This window comes from Lissotriton helveticus, chromosome 3_1 (genome assembly GCF_964261635.1).
Source record: "Lissotriton helveticus chromosome 3_1, aLisHel1.1, whole genome shotgun sequence".
NCBI classification, from domain to species: Eukaryota; Metazoa; Chordata; class Amphibia; order Caudata; family Salamandridae; genus Lissotriton; species Lissotriton helveticus.
The window spans coordinates 814,287,130-814,304,952 of NC_136061.1; the positions used below are offsets into that span (position 1 = coordinate 814,287,130).

The following is a 17,823-nucleotide window of genomic DNA, read 5'->3' on the forward strand; positions in this document are numbered from 1 at the left end:
CTGTAGTGAGTCTGAAGCCAGGGAGGACCTCTGTGCTGCACGTCAAAGCTTTCTTTGAAGTCTTCCCCACTTCAAAGGCACAACTGGGTATAAGAGCTGGCATTCTGACACCATACATTCAGTACACTTCTGGACCAGTGAAGACTCTGCCAGCAAGAAAAACTGCTGTGCTGATGAAAGGACTGTCACTTTGCTGGACTTCTTCTTTGCTGGACGTGTGCTTTGCCTTGCTGTCCTGCTGTACTCCTGCCTGGGTGAGAAGGATGGGACCTGCATCATTTGCAACCAGAGTGACTCCAAGGGCTTGCTGGTTTGCCTCCAGTTCCAAGTCTCAGGGACAGCAAAGACTTCAACTCATCCTGCTACAGCACCTGGACTTTGCTCAAAGTTGCGTGGAGAAAATCGTCGTATGTCGTCCACTGCGTGGCTAAAAACCGACACATCACTTCAGCTGAAGCTTGCATATTTGTCGACAACAACGCATTCCGGATCAAGGTACTTTGGTTCCGTGGACATAAGTGGTTCCCTGTATCTGGCTCGTACTCCTTTGCATCGGCCTGAAAGCACAAGTTACTACTTGTGTAACGATTTATCTGTAAGAGACATTAGTTAGTCATAGATTCCTTACCTTAGAATATCCCCAGGTGTTAGACTGGATCCGGAAACTTTTGCGTAGCAATACCCCTGCGCGTCGGTAGGCGTCGTCCGTGGCTCCGGGCCCGTCGTCGGCGTCGTTAGTGCCGGAATGACGTCGCCGGAGTACTTAGATGCCGTCCTCGCGCGCTGACGTCAGTTCTGATACACAGCTTTTCCGCGCCAGATACGCAGAGCCATGATAGAACCAACACTGATGCCATGAAACTAGGGCCCTGAAAGGGGATGACCTTAACCCTAGATATTTGTTCGCAGAACGGGGAGGATGGGTGGGTCGGTAAGGAATCTATCACTAACTAATGTCTCTTACAGATATATCGTTACACAAGTAGTAACTTGTGCATCTGAAAGAGACACGTTAGTGATAGATTCCTTACCTTAGAATAGATACCCCAGCAATACCAACCCCGGTGGTGGGTCTGCGAACCAATAATTACACCAGAAAGTCCTGGAGGACGGAACGGCCAAAGAAGCCATCCCTCCGGACTTGACTGTCCAGGCAGTAATGTCTCGCGAACGTGTGCAGCGAGGCCCACGTAGCTGCCTGACAAATGTCCTGCAAGGGGACTACTCGGCCCAGGGCAGTAGTAGTCGCAGTGGCCTGAGTGGAGTGGGCCCTCAGCCCAACAGGAGGTTCCTTTTCAGCCAAAGAGTAACACGCCTGGATGCACAATACGATCCACCGAGAGATGGTCCGCTTGCGCACCGCCCGTCCTTTCTTAGTGCCCACGTAACCAACAAAGAGTTGGTCATCCACCCGGAACTGGCGTGTGCGATCCAGATAGTAAGAGAGCGCACGTTTTGGGTCCAGACGGTGGAGCCTCTCTTCCTCTTTCGAGGGATGCGGAGGCGGAAAGTAGGTGGGCAAGGTGATGGACTGCCCGATGTAGAAGGCTGTGACTACTTTGGGCCGGAAAGATGGTCTTGTCCGCAACACAACCTTGTCCGGATGGACAGAAAGGAAAGGAGGTTTGGAAGAAAGAGCCTGGAGCTCACTCACTCTCCTGGCAGAGGTGATGGCAACCAGGAAAGAAGTCTTGAGAGTAAGAAGATGGAAAGGACAGCTATTAAGTGGCTCAAAGGGAGCGCACATCAGAAAAGTAAGTACAAGGTTCAAGTCCCACTGAGGCATCACAAATGGAACAGGAGGAAACATGTGTGTGATGCCCTTCAAAAACCTATTTACAATTGGGGACTTGAACAAAGATGGCTGATCAGGTAGCCTCAACAAGGCGGAAAGGGCAGAAATGTAGCCCTTGATAGTGCTCAGGGCAGAGCCCTGCTGGGCAAGAGAAAGAAGGAAGAGGAGAACCTCAGAAAGGGGGGCAGAGAGTGGATCCACAGCCTTTGCTGTGCACCATGCCACAAATCTGTTCCATCTGCAGGCGTATACCGACTTTGTGGAGGGACGCCTGGCTGCCAGAATGACATTACAGACTTCAGGAGGCAAGTCAAATGGCCTCAACTGTCGCCTCTCAATCTCCAAGCTTGTAGATGAAGACTGGACAGGTTCGGGTGGAGGACCGTTTCCTGCTGCTGCGACAGAAGGTCCTCCTGAAGAGGCAGACGAATCGGGGATCGACAGACATGCTGAGTTGCTCTGGATACCAATATCTTCGTGCCCAGTCCGGAGCCACAAGGATAACCTGGGCCCGGACGCGCCTGATCTTCGTCAGCACTCTGGGCAGAAGTGGTATAGGCGGAAAGGCGTACAATAGACCGCAACTCGTGACGTAAAGCGTCTCCGAGCGAGTGCCGCCTTGGAAATTCCAACGCGCAGAACTGATGACATTGCGCGTTCTCTTCTGTGGCGAATAGATCTAAACAAGGCTTTCCCCACTGCCGAAAGATGCCTTGCGCCACGTCCGTGTTCAGACGCCATTCGTGATCCATCATGCACGACGGCTGAGTTCGTCGGCCCTGACGTTCAGGGAACCTGCCAGGTGTTGAACCACCAGGGTCACGCCCTGATGTTCCAGACACTGCCAGAGGCGCAGAGCCTCCTGGCAGAGGGTACACGACCCCACCCCGCCCTGTTTGTTGCAGAAGCACATGGCGGTGGTGTTGTCCGTGAACACCTGCACTACACTCCCCCGGACAGAGGGGAGGAATGCCTTCAGTGCGAGTCGGATCGCCCACAGCTCCAGAAGGTTGATGTGGAGCCGGGACTCCGCCGGAGACCAGATGCCTCTGATCTCCGCCTCTCCCATGTGGCCCCCCCAGCCCTGGAGGGACGCGTCCGTCACAACTACTTGCTCCGGTTGGGGTAGGGAGAGGGATCTGCCGCTGACCCAATCGCGCTCCGTGAGCCACCACTGCAACAGTCTTGCAGTGCCCTCCGAGATCAAGACATGGTCGGACAAGTTGCCCTGATGCTGGGCCCACTGAAACTTCAGGTCCCACTGCAGAGCCCGCATCCGCCACCTGGCGTGATGCACCAGAAGGATACAGGAGGCCATCAGCCCCAGAAGCCGCAGCGTCAACCTGACCGAAACTCGGGATAAAGGCTGAAAGATTGAAATCAGAGCCTGAATATCCCAAACCCGCTGTTCGGGAGGATAAACCCGAAACTGCGCAGAGTCTAGAACCGCTCAGATGAAGAGGAGCTTCTGAGAGGGACACAGGTGTGACTTCGGCACATTGATGGAGAACCCCAGCAGGTGCAGGAGGTCGGCCGTAGTCTGGAGGTGGCTCACGACTGTCTGGGGCGAGCCCGCCTTCAACATCCAGTCGTCGAGGTAGGGGAAGACTGAAACCCCTAACCTGCGCAGATGAGCTGCGACCACCGCCATCAATTTCGTGTACACCCGTGGGGCGCTGGTAAGGCCGAAGGGGAGCACGGTAAACTGAAAGTGGTCTTGGCCTACCGTGAACCGCAGGTAACGCCGGTGGGCCGGCAGGACGGGAATGTGCAAATAGGCGTCTGGCAAGTCCAACGCTACCATACAGTCTCCTGGGTCTAGGGCAGCTAAGACCTGAGCCAAAGTCAGCATCTTGAACTTCTCCTTCCGGAGGATGCCGTTGACGTTCCGTAGGTCCAAGATAGGGCGTAGGCCCCCTTTGCCCTTCTTGGGTACCAGAAAGTAGTGGGAGTAACAACCACACCCTACTTCTGGCCCCGGAACGCGCTCGATGGCCCCCTTGGCCAAGAGGGCCGTAACTTCCTCTTGCAGAAGTTGCAAGTGATCCCCGACACGCGGTGGTATTGCGGTGGCATGGCTGGAGGGGTCGTCTCGAAGGGGAGGGAGTAGCCCCTTTGGACGATTTGCAGCACCCACCTGTCCGACGTGACAGTGCGCAACTGGAAGTGGTGATGGCGAACCCTGCCCCCCTCTGGAGTCACATGAGCCTGAAAGCACGGACTAGGAGGGTTTTGAGGCGGATGCGGCAGGGAGAGGTGTGGACTGGCCTCGCCGTTGTCCCCGACCGCTGCCACGGCGGTTTCCACGGCCGCCACCACGCTGTGTATTAAACTGCAGTGCGTGGCTGGCAGCAAGTGTGGGGGCGCCCCTTCCTTGGCCACGAAAGGAGCGAAGCCGAGAGGCCCAAGGACTTGGCCGTAGCCCTGGAGTCCTTAAAACGCTCAAGCGCATGGTCTGACTAGTCACCAAAGAGGCGACGGCCATCAAACGGCATGTCCAGAAGAGTGGCCTGGACATCAGCCGAAAAGTTGGTGGTCCTCAACTAGGCGTGGCGTCGAACCGCCACCGTCGTTGCCATCGCTCTGCCCAGTGAGTCCGTGGTATCCAGCCCACACCGGATGGAATAGCGTGTCGCATATCGACCCTCCGCAAGGGCTTGGGCGAGTTTAATCCGGGCCTTCTCCGGACATTGTGGCAGCACGTCCGCGACCGTGTCCCACAGAGTGTGGGTGTAGCGGACCAAGAGGCAAGCGGTATTGACTGACCGCAGTCCCAAACTAAGGGACGAGAACACCTTCTTACCTAATTGTTCGTACCTCTTGGATTCCTGATCGGGCGGAGCCGTTGGGAATGCGGTATGGGAAGTAGAGGCCTGGATAACCAGGCTCTCGGGGGTGCGGTGGGTGGACAAAAAGCAAGGGTCACCCGGAGGCGGGCGGTAGCGTCTGGCCACGTTCCTATCTACAGGCTGACCTGTAGCGGGCTTGGACCAAGTGCCCAAAAGAACGTCACACAAGGCCTCATTAAACGGCAACAGAGGCTCAGTCGAGCTTGCCTGCGGTTTAAGGACCTCAGTGAGGAGGTTAGTCCTCACGGCCGTGACGGGGAGCTCTAGGCCCAATGCCTTGACTGCCCGCTTCAACACTACACTGTAGGCAGCCCCCTCCTCCATAGCCACGGTTGGAGGGGAAACAAAACCAATGTCTGGCGAAGTGTTCCGTCCACTGGCATCCCCAAGCTCATATGTCCAGTCCAGTTGAGACTGGCACTCCTGAGCCAGAGGGTCCACAGACCCCTCCCAATCTCCCTCATCACCCATCACCTGAAATTCAGGGTCAACGGATGGGGTGGGTTCCTGGAAGTAAAAGTCTCCATACGACGTTGAGAGAGGCGCCCAGCGACGCCGCTCCGGCGCGGGAACCGAATCAAGGGTAGGTTTGGGGACGGCGTCGCCCGAAAGCGGCGCCGGGGGCGCCACTCTAGGGGCCGGCGTCGGTGAGGTCGTGAGGTCGACCGGCAACGACCCAGATACAGAACCGGATCCAGTGGGGGCCTGCGGCGCCGGGACCGAAGTCGCCGGTGGTGCCGGGGCCGAAGCACCCGGCGGTGTCGGAGCCGAAGCACCCGACCCGCTGGGCCCCCCAGCTGGGACCGCTGGGCACGAAGGCGCCACGGAGCCCGGCGGAGGAGGGAGAGACCTCATAGCCATGAGGTACCGCTCGATCTCCTCTGGCGTCGCATCGTGCCCAGGGACCGGAAGGTATGGGGCAGGGTGCGACGCCCGCGACTCTGACGGTGCCGCGTGGGTGGTGTCACCCGAATCCCCGGCCGCGTCGCGCGAGCGTCGGGGTGGGGCAGAAGAACGATAATGCCTTTCCGACCTCTCATGCCTCTTACCTGAGGACCGGTATCCTGAAGACCGATGCCGACTCTCGGAGCTACGAGGGCTCCGACCCCACGACCGGTCCCTCGACCACCTGTGGGACGGGGACCTTGAACGGCGTGGGGCCGACTGCCGCAGCTCAAGCCGCTTGCGGGACCGCTCCCGCCTAGCCTCAGACGTCAGAGCCTGGCAGTCGGAGCAGGTTCGGTCGTCGTGGTCGAGGCCTAGACACTGAAGACACCGGCGATGGGGGTCGGTGACCGACATCAGTCGGCTACACTTGGAGCAGGATTTGAACCCGGGCATCCCTACTGGCACCGTAGGATTCGTAGCGACTCGAGAAAAACAGATCAAAAGATCAAAAAAGTTTAGTCAAAAAGTGACTGAGGGGTAGAGCTTCTCCGGATCTGCGCTAGCGGGCGCGGAAAAAAGAAGAACTGGCGTCAGCGCGCAAGGGCGGCGTCTAAGTACTCCGGCGACGTCATTCCGACGCTAACGATGCCGACGACGGACGCGGAGCCGCGGACGACGCCTACCGACGCGCAGGGGTATTGCTACGCAAAAGTTTCCGGATCCAGTCTGACGCCTGGGGATATTCTAAGGTAAGGAATCTATCACTAACGTGTCTCTTTCAGATTTTTGAATTTGTCCCAGTCCAGCATGACCAGATACGCATCTAAGATTTGCATCTAGGCGCCATTTACCTTTATTCTGTAAAAATTCATATCTCGACTTTCTACTTGTTGGATTTTTGTCATTTGTTTTTTTATTCATAAAATTATCTGTTTTTCTAAACCTGTGTGGAGTAATTTGTGGTGTTTTCACTGTGTTGCTGTTTAAAGTTTTGTATAAATACTTTACACATTGCCTCTTAAGGTAAGCCTGACTGCTCTATGCCTGCTGCCAGATGGTGAGCACAGGCTAATTGAGGGTGTATTGTGACTTACCCTGACTAGGAGTGTGGTTCCTGCTTGGACAGTGTGCATAACTCTGCTAAACAGAAACCCAATTTGTATTATATGTACACTGGGCTTGTAAATGAAATGCTACTGGTGGGCCTGAAGCACTCATTATGCCACTCACCAAAGTAGCACTTTAAAACATGCCTTAGCTTGTACCGCAGTTTGTAACTGCCAGTTTGGCATGGCAACAGAAACCTTTTCTAGGCCTAAACCTTCCTTTTTAATACATATAAGTCACCACTAAGGTAGGGCCTACAGGCCCATGGGGCAGGACACATTATATTTAAAAAGTAGGACATTTGTTTATAAGATTTGTAGGTCCGGTAAGTGAAAAACTCCTAAATTAGCTTTTTACTGCTGTAAGGCGTACCCCTCCCATTGGATAACATTGGGTGACTTTATAACAAGTGCTACCTTTATAATGGGAGCAGGTAGAAATGTCATGTTTGGACTAAAATGAATTGTAAAATTAAAATTGTGAAAATGCCAGTTTGCATTTTCCTTCCCAAAAGCTTCTAAGGCCTTCTAGGAGTTTCCAGCTACCTGGGCCTGTTAATGGTTCCCAAATGCTTGTTGGGCCCAGACAGAGAATAATAGAGGACTAGGTTTGAGCAGGATGAGCAATCCTACCAGCATGGTTGGGGGTTGAGCTATTCCCTGCCCCATTTACATTTCAAAGTGATTACCTCCAGGACAAACAAACACCGATGCTAGTTTTTTTGTTACCCAAGACTTTTTTGAGTCTTGGCAAGGTAAGACGTTTCCAGAACCAGATGTTGGGAGTAGCTTAGAAAATTCCCCCACTCCAAAGGATAGCACCAGGTATACCTATTGGATCTCCTGAGCCACCCTTCAGTACATTCCTGGACCAGCAGACACTACAGAAGAAGGACTGCCTTGTTCCCCAAAGGATTGCCCTAGTGCTCGAGCTCTGCCTTGTATCCCAGAGGACTGCCATGCTGCTTGAGGTCTGCCTTGTTCCTTAGAGGACTGTTGTGCTGCTAACAGGACTGCCATGAAGCTTTAGGTTTACCTTTTCCCCTGAGGACTGCCCTGCTGCTTGATGCCTCACCTGTTCTCTGCGAAGGAAGACGGACCTGCTCCCTTCATCCAAGGCTACCTGAGGGACTTTAAGCGTCAGTTGGCTGGCCTCCTGTTCTGAGCCATAGGGACACAACGAGATCCAGTGACCTCCCTGCAACTGCCCAGCTGGCTTACTGCAACTGGGCCTGCCGGGACCAGCAACTGGACCTACCTGAGCCTTGATGGCCTCTGCTAAAGTGAGTCACTGATCCCCAAGAGGTGCCTCGTCAGGTACTGGACCCTTGGCTGGCATCAGAGTGCAATGTTCTCCAAGAAAAGGAGCAATCCTAAGGCTCAGGGCTCTTTTCACCGGAATTTGAGAAGGTAACTGTTTCAGAAGGATTAACCATGTCCCTCTATCCGGTCACTCGGCATTTTGGTCAGCTTGAACTTGTGACACCACTTGCGGTCATCTGTCTGACCATATGACTGCAAGTGGTGCTTTGTGCTTTTAGGCCCTATACCGACCTAAAACTTTAAATTTGCATATCTCCGGTTCTACTAACTGGATTTTTGTTGTTTTGATACTGTATTCTTCAATAAAATGTTCTGTATTTTTCTAAATTAGTTTGGGATGTTTCTTGTGTTGTGTTTTCCCTTGAAAACTGCTTGTGTGTTGCACAACTACTTTACCCAGTTCCTCTAAGTTAAGCCCCACTGCTTTTGTGCCATGCTACTGATGCGTTATGCACATGTTAATTTAGTGACTTTTGTGGTTCACTGGGACCAGGATTGTGGTTGTTGCTTGAGTAGAGCTGTCACCCCCTCAATCAATAACCCAATTGAGGATCTTGTGCCAGGCTAACATAAATATGAAAACTCTCCTCAAGCTTCATTGCATCACACCTTTCCTCATTGATTTTAGGGTCTGAACTACTAAGCATATTTCTGGTCACAAATGCTGCGATTGGTGCTGAGAAAATAAAAATGCTTTTTCATTTGTACTAATCCCAAAAACATTTCTGACTTATCAAATTGGATTGCAAATCGATTTGGTGTTTGGAACGGGAGTGGTATAGGCATCCCTTCAAAATCTCAAATCAGTTCAATAGTTTGCAATACAAATCCAGTCACAAGATATAGAAAAGTTACTGACATCTCAAAGGAGAAGGAAACCTATTTGCAAGAGGAAGAGGATCGGGGGCAGGGGTTCCCAGGGGCACGGGACTACTACCAACTTCCAAACAAAACAGCTTTTCTTTTGAAGCTTAGCCCTGTTTCTGTTAAAGAAAAAGTGTTGCATTTAAATAAAAGGTTTTTTTAATTTATAAGCGATCACAGACAACGGTCTGCTTACCCCCAGCATACCACCATTACTGTGATGGGTTACAATATTAGTGAGTTACACTTTGCAACCTACCTCATAAATAGGTGTGAGGTAGGTCATAGACGACCTACTACAATCTGAAATTTTACAAATCAACGTATTATTTATTATTAGTACCAAGGTTGGTTTGTAACATTCCGTACTGGTGGTAAAAATATGTTTTCGACCAGTTATTCGTACGTCCAGACCTTAATTCTTTTGGCAGTCGTAGCTGCCTGATCAGGATAACTACATTGCTGTATACTTCATTATGAGGCTGCTGCAAATGTCTGTTGTAGCATGTTCTGTTGGTGTGAACAGAAGTTTACATCAATGTACTCATCTTCCGTTAATTAACCATAGATCCACACATTTTAAGCACCTGTTAATTTGCACTGCTTTCCAATTATCCCTATTGTTCATAAGACTTTGCAGTCTTACCAAAATGTCCACACTGAGCCAAAGTTGGGGGTAAACATATCAGTGGTAATGGCAAAGGGAGCCTTGTAAGGATAACATTTGGCATACTTGTGGTTGGCAGTGCTACTGTAATTAAAGAGGAAACCCCATTTGAGAGCATTGAATTTAGTATTTTGGAATAATACATAACACACAGTTCATTTGTTCATATTCTAGACACTGTTTGGGATCCTGCATTAAAATACATTGTAGTCAGCTACAATAAATAAAAACTAAGCATTACTTGGGAACAGGGACACATTGAATAGACATATAAGTAATAGGGAAGATAGATGCATGCATCATAACTTCAACAGTAGATGGCACAGTACAGGGTGATCAGGAGGTGTCGGTCTGGAAACAAGCGGGAGAACAAAAATCAAGGGAGTGACTCTTAATGTAAGGGAGGAGGTCCTGGATCAGATTGTAGCCGGCATGCTTTTAGTAGTACAATTGTTCTGTAGAAATGTGTCCATCATTAGCGTCTGGTTTGAGACAGAATATGACCTGTGCCAGAATTTTACCCGTGTTTCTTGTGTTGCTGTGAAATGTGCAAACAGTGGCTTCAGCTTGTAAACCAGAAAGCCTGCTTACTATCTGTGAAATGATGGCTCAGAAAAGTCTTTTCATGTCCTGTAAGCGGCCGAGCTCAAATAGTTTCTTCAGATTTGCTGTCTGGAATTTTTACTTTGCATCCTTATGTGAAATGGGCACTGTTCTTCACGAATATACGGGTAGTAAATCTTTGTTTTCTTTCTTTCTTTCCTTCTCCTACTGTGTCTTCTGTTTGTACCCAGCCTTACTTGCGTCTCGATCAGCAGTGATTAATATGTAAACCAACAAGTGCCAGGGCCCATAGCATCCCTCAGAAGCCCGCGGCCTGCACTACAAATATTGGGGGACGGAATACCACCAACGCTGTCTCTTCTTGATTTCAACTCATGCCTCTTCTATTCGTCGACAGACAATCACTGCCCCTTTATCTTGCTGGTTTTCCCCCATTCCTGCTTTCTCCCTTTGAAACTGTTGGTCTTTTTCTTCATTTCTTTCTCCCTTTCGTGTGTTTATTTCTCTTGCTCTGCATAAAAGTCTCATGAAGAAAAATGAATGCAAGTCCCCAAAAATGGGTGCAGTAGGGCCACACTTGCATCTACCACCTCAAATTAACTACTGTACATCAGTGACTCCTTTGTGCCTTTGTCTTTATTATGGTGTTTTATTTTCCACTCAGATTCAAGCCAACGATGTTATTTGAAATAAGTACTCTTTCTCTCAGCCACTCTCACCTACCCATGGTGATGTTCTATCCCATTCACCCCCAGTAGCTAATTGTCGAAGGCTCCTTTTATTCATGGATCCCTATTACCTTCTGTCTCACACCAGGACTTAATTAGGTGCCAGGGCTCTCGTCAGTAGGCCACTTTACCCATTGCACTTGCCAGCGCAGCCAATGAAAGAACCAACACAGCTACTAAACATCACACCCTACAGGTGTACCAATTCAGACTATTTGTGGCCCCCAAAGATATAAGAATGGCTTGAGCGGCAAGTATTAGTCATTATAAATGTTTATTGAATTAATAAACAACTGTTGTTGTGTTCACCTCTAATGTACACAAAGAGTGCCACCATGTGGCAGACCGTCATAAGTGCCGGTGCTGACAATTTAGTGCTAGTGCTGATCCCTGGAAATCACTGACTCAAATTAAGCACTGCCACCCACCCTGTCTTTGGCACTCTGTCTCCCCCGTCTTTCCCTCCAGCTTCGCATCTGCCTCATTTCCTTCTTCCTATCTGTGCCCTGATCTCTCTGCCGTGTTTTCTTTTTGTATTTCTAGTTTTATGAATCTTGTGATCATGATGTAAACCACTTGGCCACACTAGGAATAGTCCTGTAGGTTGGGTGGTTTTTGAGGTAAAGGCATGCTTTGCAGTAGTGTGTTTGCCAGTTCATTGTTCCCTCTACTTCATATCGATATCTCCAAGTGAAATAACTCTTATATTTCTTGTCATCCTTGTCCAGTGCTAGAAGGTATTCAGCTAGGGCCTTGGCACTGGGGAAATCATCAACGTGGATGAAGGCTTTGCTGGGAAGAAAGAGTTCATAGTTCTGACGGGGAGGGCCTAGAACTACAGGCACTGTCCCTGACAACAGAGCATTGTGCCAAAGCTTCTCAGTAATGTAATCCTGAGTGTCAGAGTTTTCAAAAGCAAGGTAGAATTTGTACTGGGAGAAGATCGAAAGTTGCCCGTCTCTATCCAATGGCTGATGGCCTGGTCCGAATACATCCACATGAAGGTGTTTCTTTAGCTCCTCATAATATTGAACTCTCCGAATTGTTGGGTCCCAATTACTAGCCGCCCATGCCACTAGCCTGGTCTTTACTGGAATTCTAAACTTCTGAGGTTTGTTGGTCAATAAAGTCCACCCGTATGGGGTGAAGATATCTGAATCACGTCTGTATGTCATACTGACATTTATCAGGTTCTCCATCATGTCTATATTGAAAATTTTGCTTGGAGGTTCTAAATTGAACCAGACCCATCGCTGGTTGAATGGCCTTGGTTGTCTGGGCAAACTATATGCGTTGTCCATGATATCCGAGTGGTGCAAGATGACGGCGTCAGCGTTTTTGTAAAACCTTCGGTCAGCTGTGTAGAAGCAACCAGTGATATCAAAACGCTCCACACACTGATTGAGGGGAAACTCCTCTCTGAAAGGTAAGGTCCAGAGCAGGATGATGAAAGGCCGGTGCACCCGCGAGACTTTGTTGTACGGAATGGGGCACAGTACTTCAGATGAAGCATTCCAGAACCACTGGAGGTACAAGATCAGGGAAGTACTGATGAGAATTTGGAGAAAGATCCAGATGTGTAATCTCTGGCAGAACAATTTTCTTGTAAAGGAAACCATGTGAGAAGCTGCAAAAGAGAAAAAAATAGAAAGACAGTAAGAAACAAAAGACTACAAAAAAGTAATTTGCAAGGACATTTCAATACGCAATAGAATAGAAACAGACTGAAGAAGACTAATTCCTGCATCTCAATTATGAGATCGCATGTGACACATAACCTCATCAATGTCATTGTTGATGTCACTGAATAAATGAAAAGTTTTATGGCTCAATTGCTTAAAACCATTTGTAATAAATCTTACATCAATAATAATGCAAAGCACGATTCCTTAAAAACCTTCACAGTATATCTTACATTTGAAAAAATTCACATGAAACAATTCTAACCGATTGCAGTTGTGAGGAAAATACTATTTGTAATAAAAACTGTTATATAAACATTGTTGCGACAGAGTTCATGTATCGTTTGAATATTTGCTTTAGACAAATTGACAACAAATCTGTTTTCTATTTAATGGCTTGCTGCTATTCAAGACTCCTCCAGTGTTGTCAAGACCTTCTTCTTCAACAAGCCTGCTGCGCAGCTCGTCCATAAATCTCCCAAATCTGACCAAGTCTGCCGGTATGGTGCAAGAGAACAGAACCAAAGCTGCTTCTTTCACTGTCCTAGCTCCTATGCATAGTCACATTGGCTTTAGCAGCTTCTGACGACACTGTAACTAGCCGGAGCAACAGCACATCAAGTGTAGCAGGGATTCTGTTTTATAATTTCAAATTATACAGTTGATTACAAAATCAAGGGATTTCCACCCGGGATTTATTTCTTTGATTGGAAGGGGCACTAGTCTGGGGCACTGAATATTTTTTAAAGCCTTCCTACCCAATGCTTTGCTTCGGTAGGGATGTGTTTTATGCTCTGTATATGTTGAGATTAGCCCAGAATGACCTCTTCCCATTTCATAATGTGCTAAGTCTCTTTTACATGACAGATGGTAAATTTGTTTGTTGAGTGCTTGTTTGATAGCTGGATAGTCTATGTCCTCTTGATCCCAATTCTGTGTTGCTAGATCCAATGTGTCAGCAGCTTTTTGCATATAGATTTGCCATGGGTTGGTTGTCCCTTCATAGATGACTTTTTGCATGTTCTTCACGTTTCCAACGGGGCCTTCAATACTTGGTAAATCATTGATCCCATGCTGCAGATACTTTTTACATCAACAATTATAGGTTAGAAAATTCCAATAATACTATTTAATAAAATAGTTCTGGGGGTTTAGTGGACTAATGCGTCCACTGTAGAGGCCTGTGTTCAACCTCATGGCCATAGGTTCAAATCCCGGTGGTCCACCACTCCTTTAACCCTTCTGAGGTTGATGAGTACAGTTGGATAACAACAAACATCTGCTATTCAGCACCAAAATACCCTTGGGTGAACCTACGCTTTACAAATACACGTTATGTTACTATTTCAACTGACACCTTATAAATATAACTTCAGAGCATGTGTACTGTTACACAATGCACTAGAAAAGGTATATGCACAAAGTATACATTTCACATTGACACAATTTACTGTACAAAAAATTAGTACATTGTGTACACCTATCTCCACATCCACCACCTCAAGTAGATAATTTCTGTACATTACAGCAATTCAAATGTATGTAACCTGTACTGTTTCAGAAAGTCTGACTAACAATTCAGACAGTTTGCCAGCTCCTATTTCTTTTCTTTGCAGTTTTACATAGTGCGAACTCGACCCGAAGGTATTGGAGTGCTTTACAAGAGCACCTCTTATGTTATTCAAGAATACATTCATTTTAGGTAGTCACAGGAAGATTAAGAAATGTGCCCAGAAGCACAGAATGTTGAGCTGCTCTGAGAATCGAACCTGGCTCCCCATTTCCAAGGTCGGCAGTTCTGACAGGCCACATCCTATTGGATATAGAATAATGTTCATTATTTGCTGTTAAAGATTGCACTAATTTGGCTGCATCTCTGGTCTCCCAATACCCTTCTACTTAAACACACAAAAGGGTAGAGAGGTCCTGGAGGTCTAATCTTTTGTTCTCCCTAGTCGGCAATAAACACCCATTACTCGAAGAATATGGCTATTTATTCATACCTGAGATCGCCATATTGGGACAGATATGATACTGGGAATTGCAAGGCCCTCATGCACCAGGCATTTAGCTTTTTCTAGATACCGCACAGCATCAGTAGACTGCAATGGCAAATCTAATAGCGCCGAAAAGGCTATCTATTGGCTTTGCCAATGCTTGCTGTATGTGTAAAGTCTGAGAACTAGCGGTCTGTAGGTTTTGCATTTCCTATTTTCTACTGTAGGGAAACAGGATGGGCGAACTTTGACAAATGATATTACCCTGGGGTGTAGTCATATTCCGGATGTACGACATTACAACGCATGCTTTTACATCGCATGCTTTTACAACACGAGTTTTACAACGCATACCATTACAACGCATAGTGCTTTGGAACGCTGGATAGTGAATTATTTAATTTACTATTCCAACTCCAGTCCTCGTGGATAGTAGGGAAGGTGTTGGGTAGTAAATTAAATATATTCCCTATCCTAGAGCGCCCCCCAGCGCAATGCGTTGTAATGGTTTGCGTTGTAAAAGCTGCGATGTAAAAGCACTGCGTGGTAAAAGTTGCGTTGTAAGTGATGTTTCCCTCATATTCCCTACCTTAGGGAAGCAAGGAAGGGGATTTACTGCCCCCCCTCCCTCCCCTGTCCCTCTTCCAAAACTTGCAGAATGCGAACGTGTACAAACAAAATGCCACCACTCACAGGTAACATATCCACTGGCTGAAGAGAGGAATCACCCTGTGTGCTGTGGTCAAGGGAAGCAACATAGGAATGTCACTTAAACAGAACATTGGATGTAGAGACCTCATGTAAAACTTTTTATCCATGTATTTTTATTATGATTTTTTGGGAAAACATGAGGCTGGCAAAAAAACTAAATCTGCTCTTAGGCTTCGCCCAATAAGAAATAATGAGGAAGGAAGAAGTAAATTTGGGATCGTGATTTTAAATAGCTATTCTCAGTAGCTTTATTGTAAAGGACAACCCACAATATGGCTTGAAGTTTTGAGACATGTATAGGGTTCTCTTAATAGAATTCTATTCTGATAAGGAGTAAAATACACAAACGTTGCCCTAGAGCATGGGTACTCACAAGGGGATGGGGACGGGGCTAGAGCAACAAAAAAATCTGTGACCATGAGGTTAAACACAGGTCCCTGCAGCAGATGCCTTCGTCCACTGAGCCACCAGACCCGGCATGCACACATCTCTCTCTCTCTCTCTCTCTCTCTCTCCCTCCCTCTCTCAACATTGCTCTCACTCTCTCTCCCTCTCTCCCTCCCTCTCTCCCTCCATCTATCCCTATTTCTCACTCTCTCTCACTCAGACCGTCTCACTCCCTCTCACTCCCTCTCTCTCCCTCCCTGACTCCCTCTGTCTCACTCACTCTGACTGTCTCCCTCTCTCTCTCTCTCTCTCTCTCTCTGTCTCCCTCTCTCTCTGTCTCCTTCTATCTCTCTCTGTCTCCCTCTCTCTCCTTCCCTCTCTGTCTCCCTCTCTCCTTCCCTCTCCATCTCCGTCACTCTGTTGCCCCTCCTCACTCTGTCGCCCTCTTCACTCTGTCGCCCTCCTCACTCTGTCACCCTCCTCACTCTGTCGTCCTCCCTCCTCCCTCCCTCTGTCTGTCACCCTCCTCCCTCCCTCCTTCCTCCCTCCTCCCTCCCTCTGTCTGTCACCCTCTTCCCTCTGTCTGTCACCCTCCTCCCTCCCTCTGTCTGTCACCCTCCTCCCTCTCTCCACTCTCCCTCTGGCTGTCACCCTCCTCCCTCCCTCTGTCTGTCACCCTCTGTCTCCCTCCCTCTCTCTTTCTCTGTCTCCCTCCCTCTCCCTCTCTTTTTCTCCCTCCCTCTCCCTCTTGTTGTCTCTTCTGTCTGTCTCCCTCCCTCTTCCTCCCTTATCCTCCCTCCCTCGCTCTCCCTCTGTGTGCCTTTCTTTGCCTCCCTCCCTCTCCCTCTATCTGCCTCCCTTTCCCTCCCTCCTTTCCTTCCCTCCCTCGCTCTCCCTCTCCCTCCCCCTCCCTTTCCCTCCCACCCTTGCTCACTCTCCCTCTGTCTGCCTCCCTTTCCCTCCCTCCCTCGCTCTCCCTCCCTCTCCCTCCCTTTCCCTCCTTCGGTCTCCCTCCCCCTCCTTTTCCCTCCCTCCCTCCACCTCCCTCCCTAGCTCTCCCTGTCTGCCTCCCTTTCCCTCCCTCCTTTCCCTCCCTCCCTCCCTCCCTCCCTCTGTCTGCCTCCCTTTCCCTCCCTCCCTCACTCTCCCTCTGTCTGCCTCCCTTTCCCTCCCTCCCTCCCTCGCTCTCCCTCTGTGTGCCTCCGTTTCCCTTCCTCCCTCCCTCCCTCCCTCCCTCTGTCTGCCTCCCTTTACCTCCCTCCCTCGCTCTCCCTCTGTCTGCCTCCCTTTCCCTCCCTCCCTCACTCTCCCTCTGTCTGCCTCCCTTTCCCTCCCTCCTTTCACTCCCTCCCACTGTCTGCCTCCCTTTCCCTCCTTCCCTCGCTCTCCCTCTGTCTTTCTGCCTCCCTTTCCCTCCGTCCCTCGCTCTCCCTGTCTGTGTCTGCCTCCCTTTCCCTCCCTCCTTTCTCTCCCTCTCTCGCTCTCCCTCTGCCCGCCTCCCTTTCCCTCCCTCGCTCTCCCTCCCTTTACCTACCTCGCTCTCCCTCCCCCTCCCTTTCCCACCCTCCCTCGCTCTCCCTGTCTGCCTCCCTTTCCCTCCCTCCGCCTCCCTCCCTCCCTCCACCTCCCTCTCTCACTTTGCCTCTGTCTGCCTCCCTTTCTCTCCCTCCCTCACTCTCCCTCCCTCTCCCTCCCTTTCCCTCCCTCTGTCTGTGCCTGCCTCCCTTTCCCTCCCTCAGTATCCCTCCCTTTCCCTCCCTCCCTCCCTCCCTCCCTCTGTCTCCCTCCCTTTCCTCCCTCCCTCTGTCACCCTCTTCATCTTACCCTGCCTGTGTGTGCCCGCTGAGACAGCTTCCGGGCACACACACACAGCCGCACCCGAGCACTTCACAGGTCTTTAAAAGGCCATTTGTATGTTAATGAGGCTTTTGTTCCACCTCCTAGCGCCCCTGCAGCTGCACTCTCAGAGTCGCTGCGAGCAGTGTTTGCAGACACTCCTTAATTATTATTTTTTTAAACACGGGTAAATTGTCTGCAAGGTACGTGGGCCATCAGGCAAGGCTTGCCGGGCCGCTGGCGGCCCGCGGGCCGTACTAGGAGTACCCGTGCCCTAGAGAGACATCAGGAGAGCGAAAATCACCTATTATCTGACCTGCCGCATACAGTGGTGAAATCCCTGTACCCAACCATTCACATGGCCCTTGCAGCGCTCCTTTTCTGATGCCTACCAGTTACCACTCATCAGACACCCACAGAACTCTA

The 17,823-nt window shown here is 49.6% G+C and overlaps 1 protein-coding gene across 5 annotated transcripts in view; it reads right to left on the bottom strand.

The window, feature by feature from the left end:
* Positions 1–9,134: 9,134 nt before the first annotated feature.
* Positions 9,135–17,823, bottom strand: part of LOC144822995 (3-galactosyl-N-acetylglucosaminide 4-alpha-L-fucosyltransferase FUT3-like) — a 1,018,227-nt gene continuing 1,009,538 nt past the window's right edge. For all 5 annotated transcript variants that reach the window (XM_078681091.1, XM_078681090.1, XM_078681093.1 and 2 more), the window contains one exon: positions 9,135–12,411. In XM_078681091.1, coding sequence (XP_078537217.1) covers positions 11,345–12,411 — 1,067 coding nt within the window. In that variant the 3' untranslated portion in view covers positions 9,135–11,344. The remainder of the gene's footprint in view (positions 12,412–17,823) is intronic.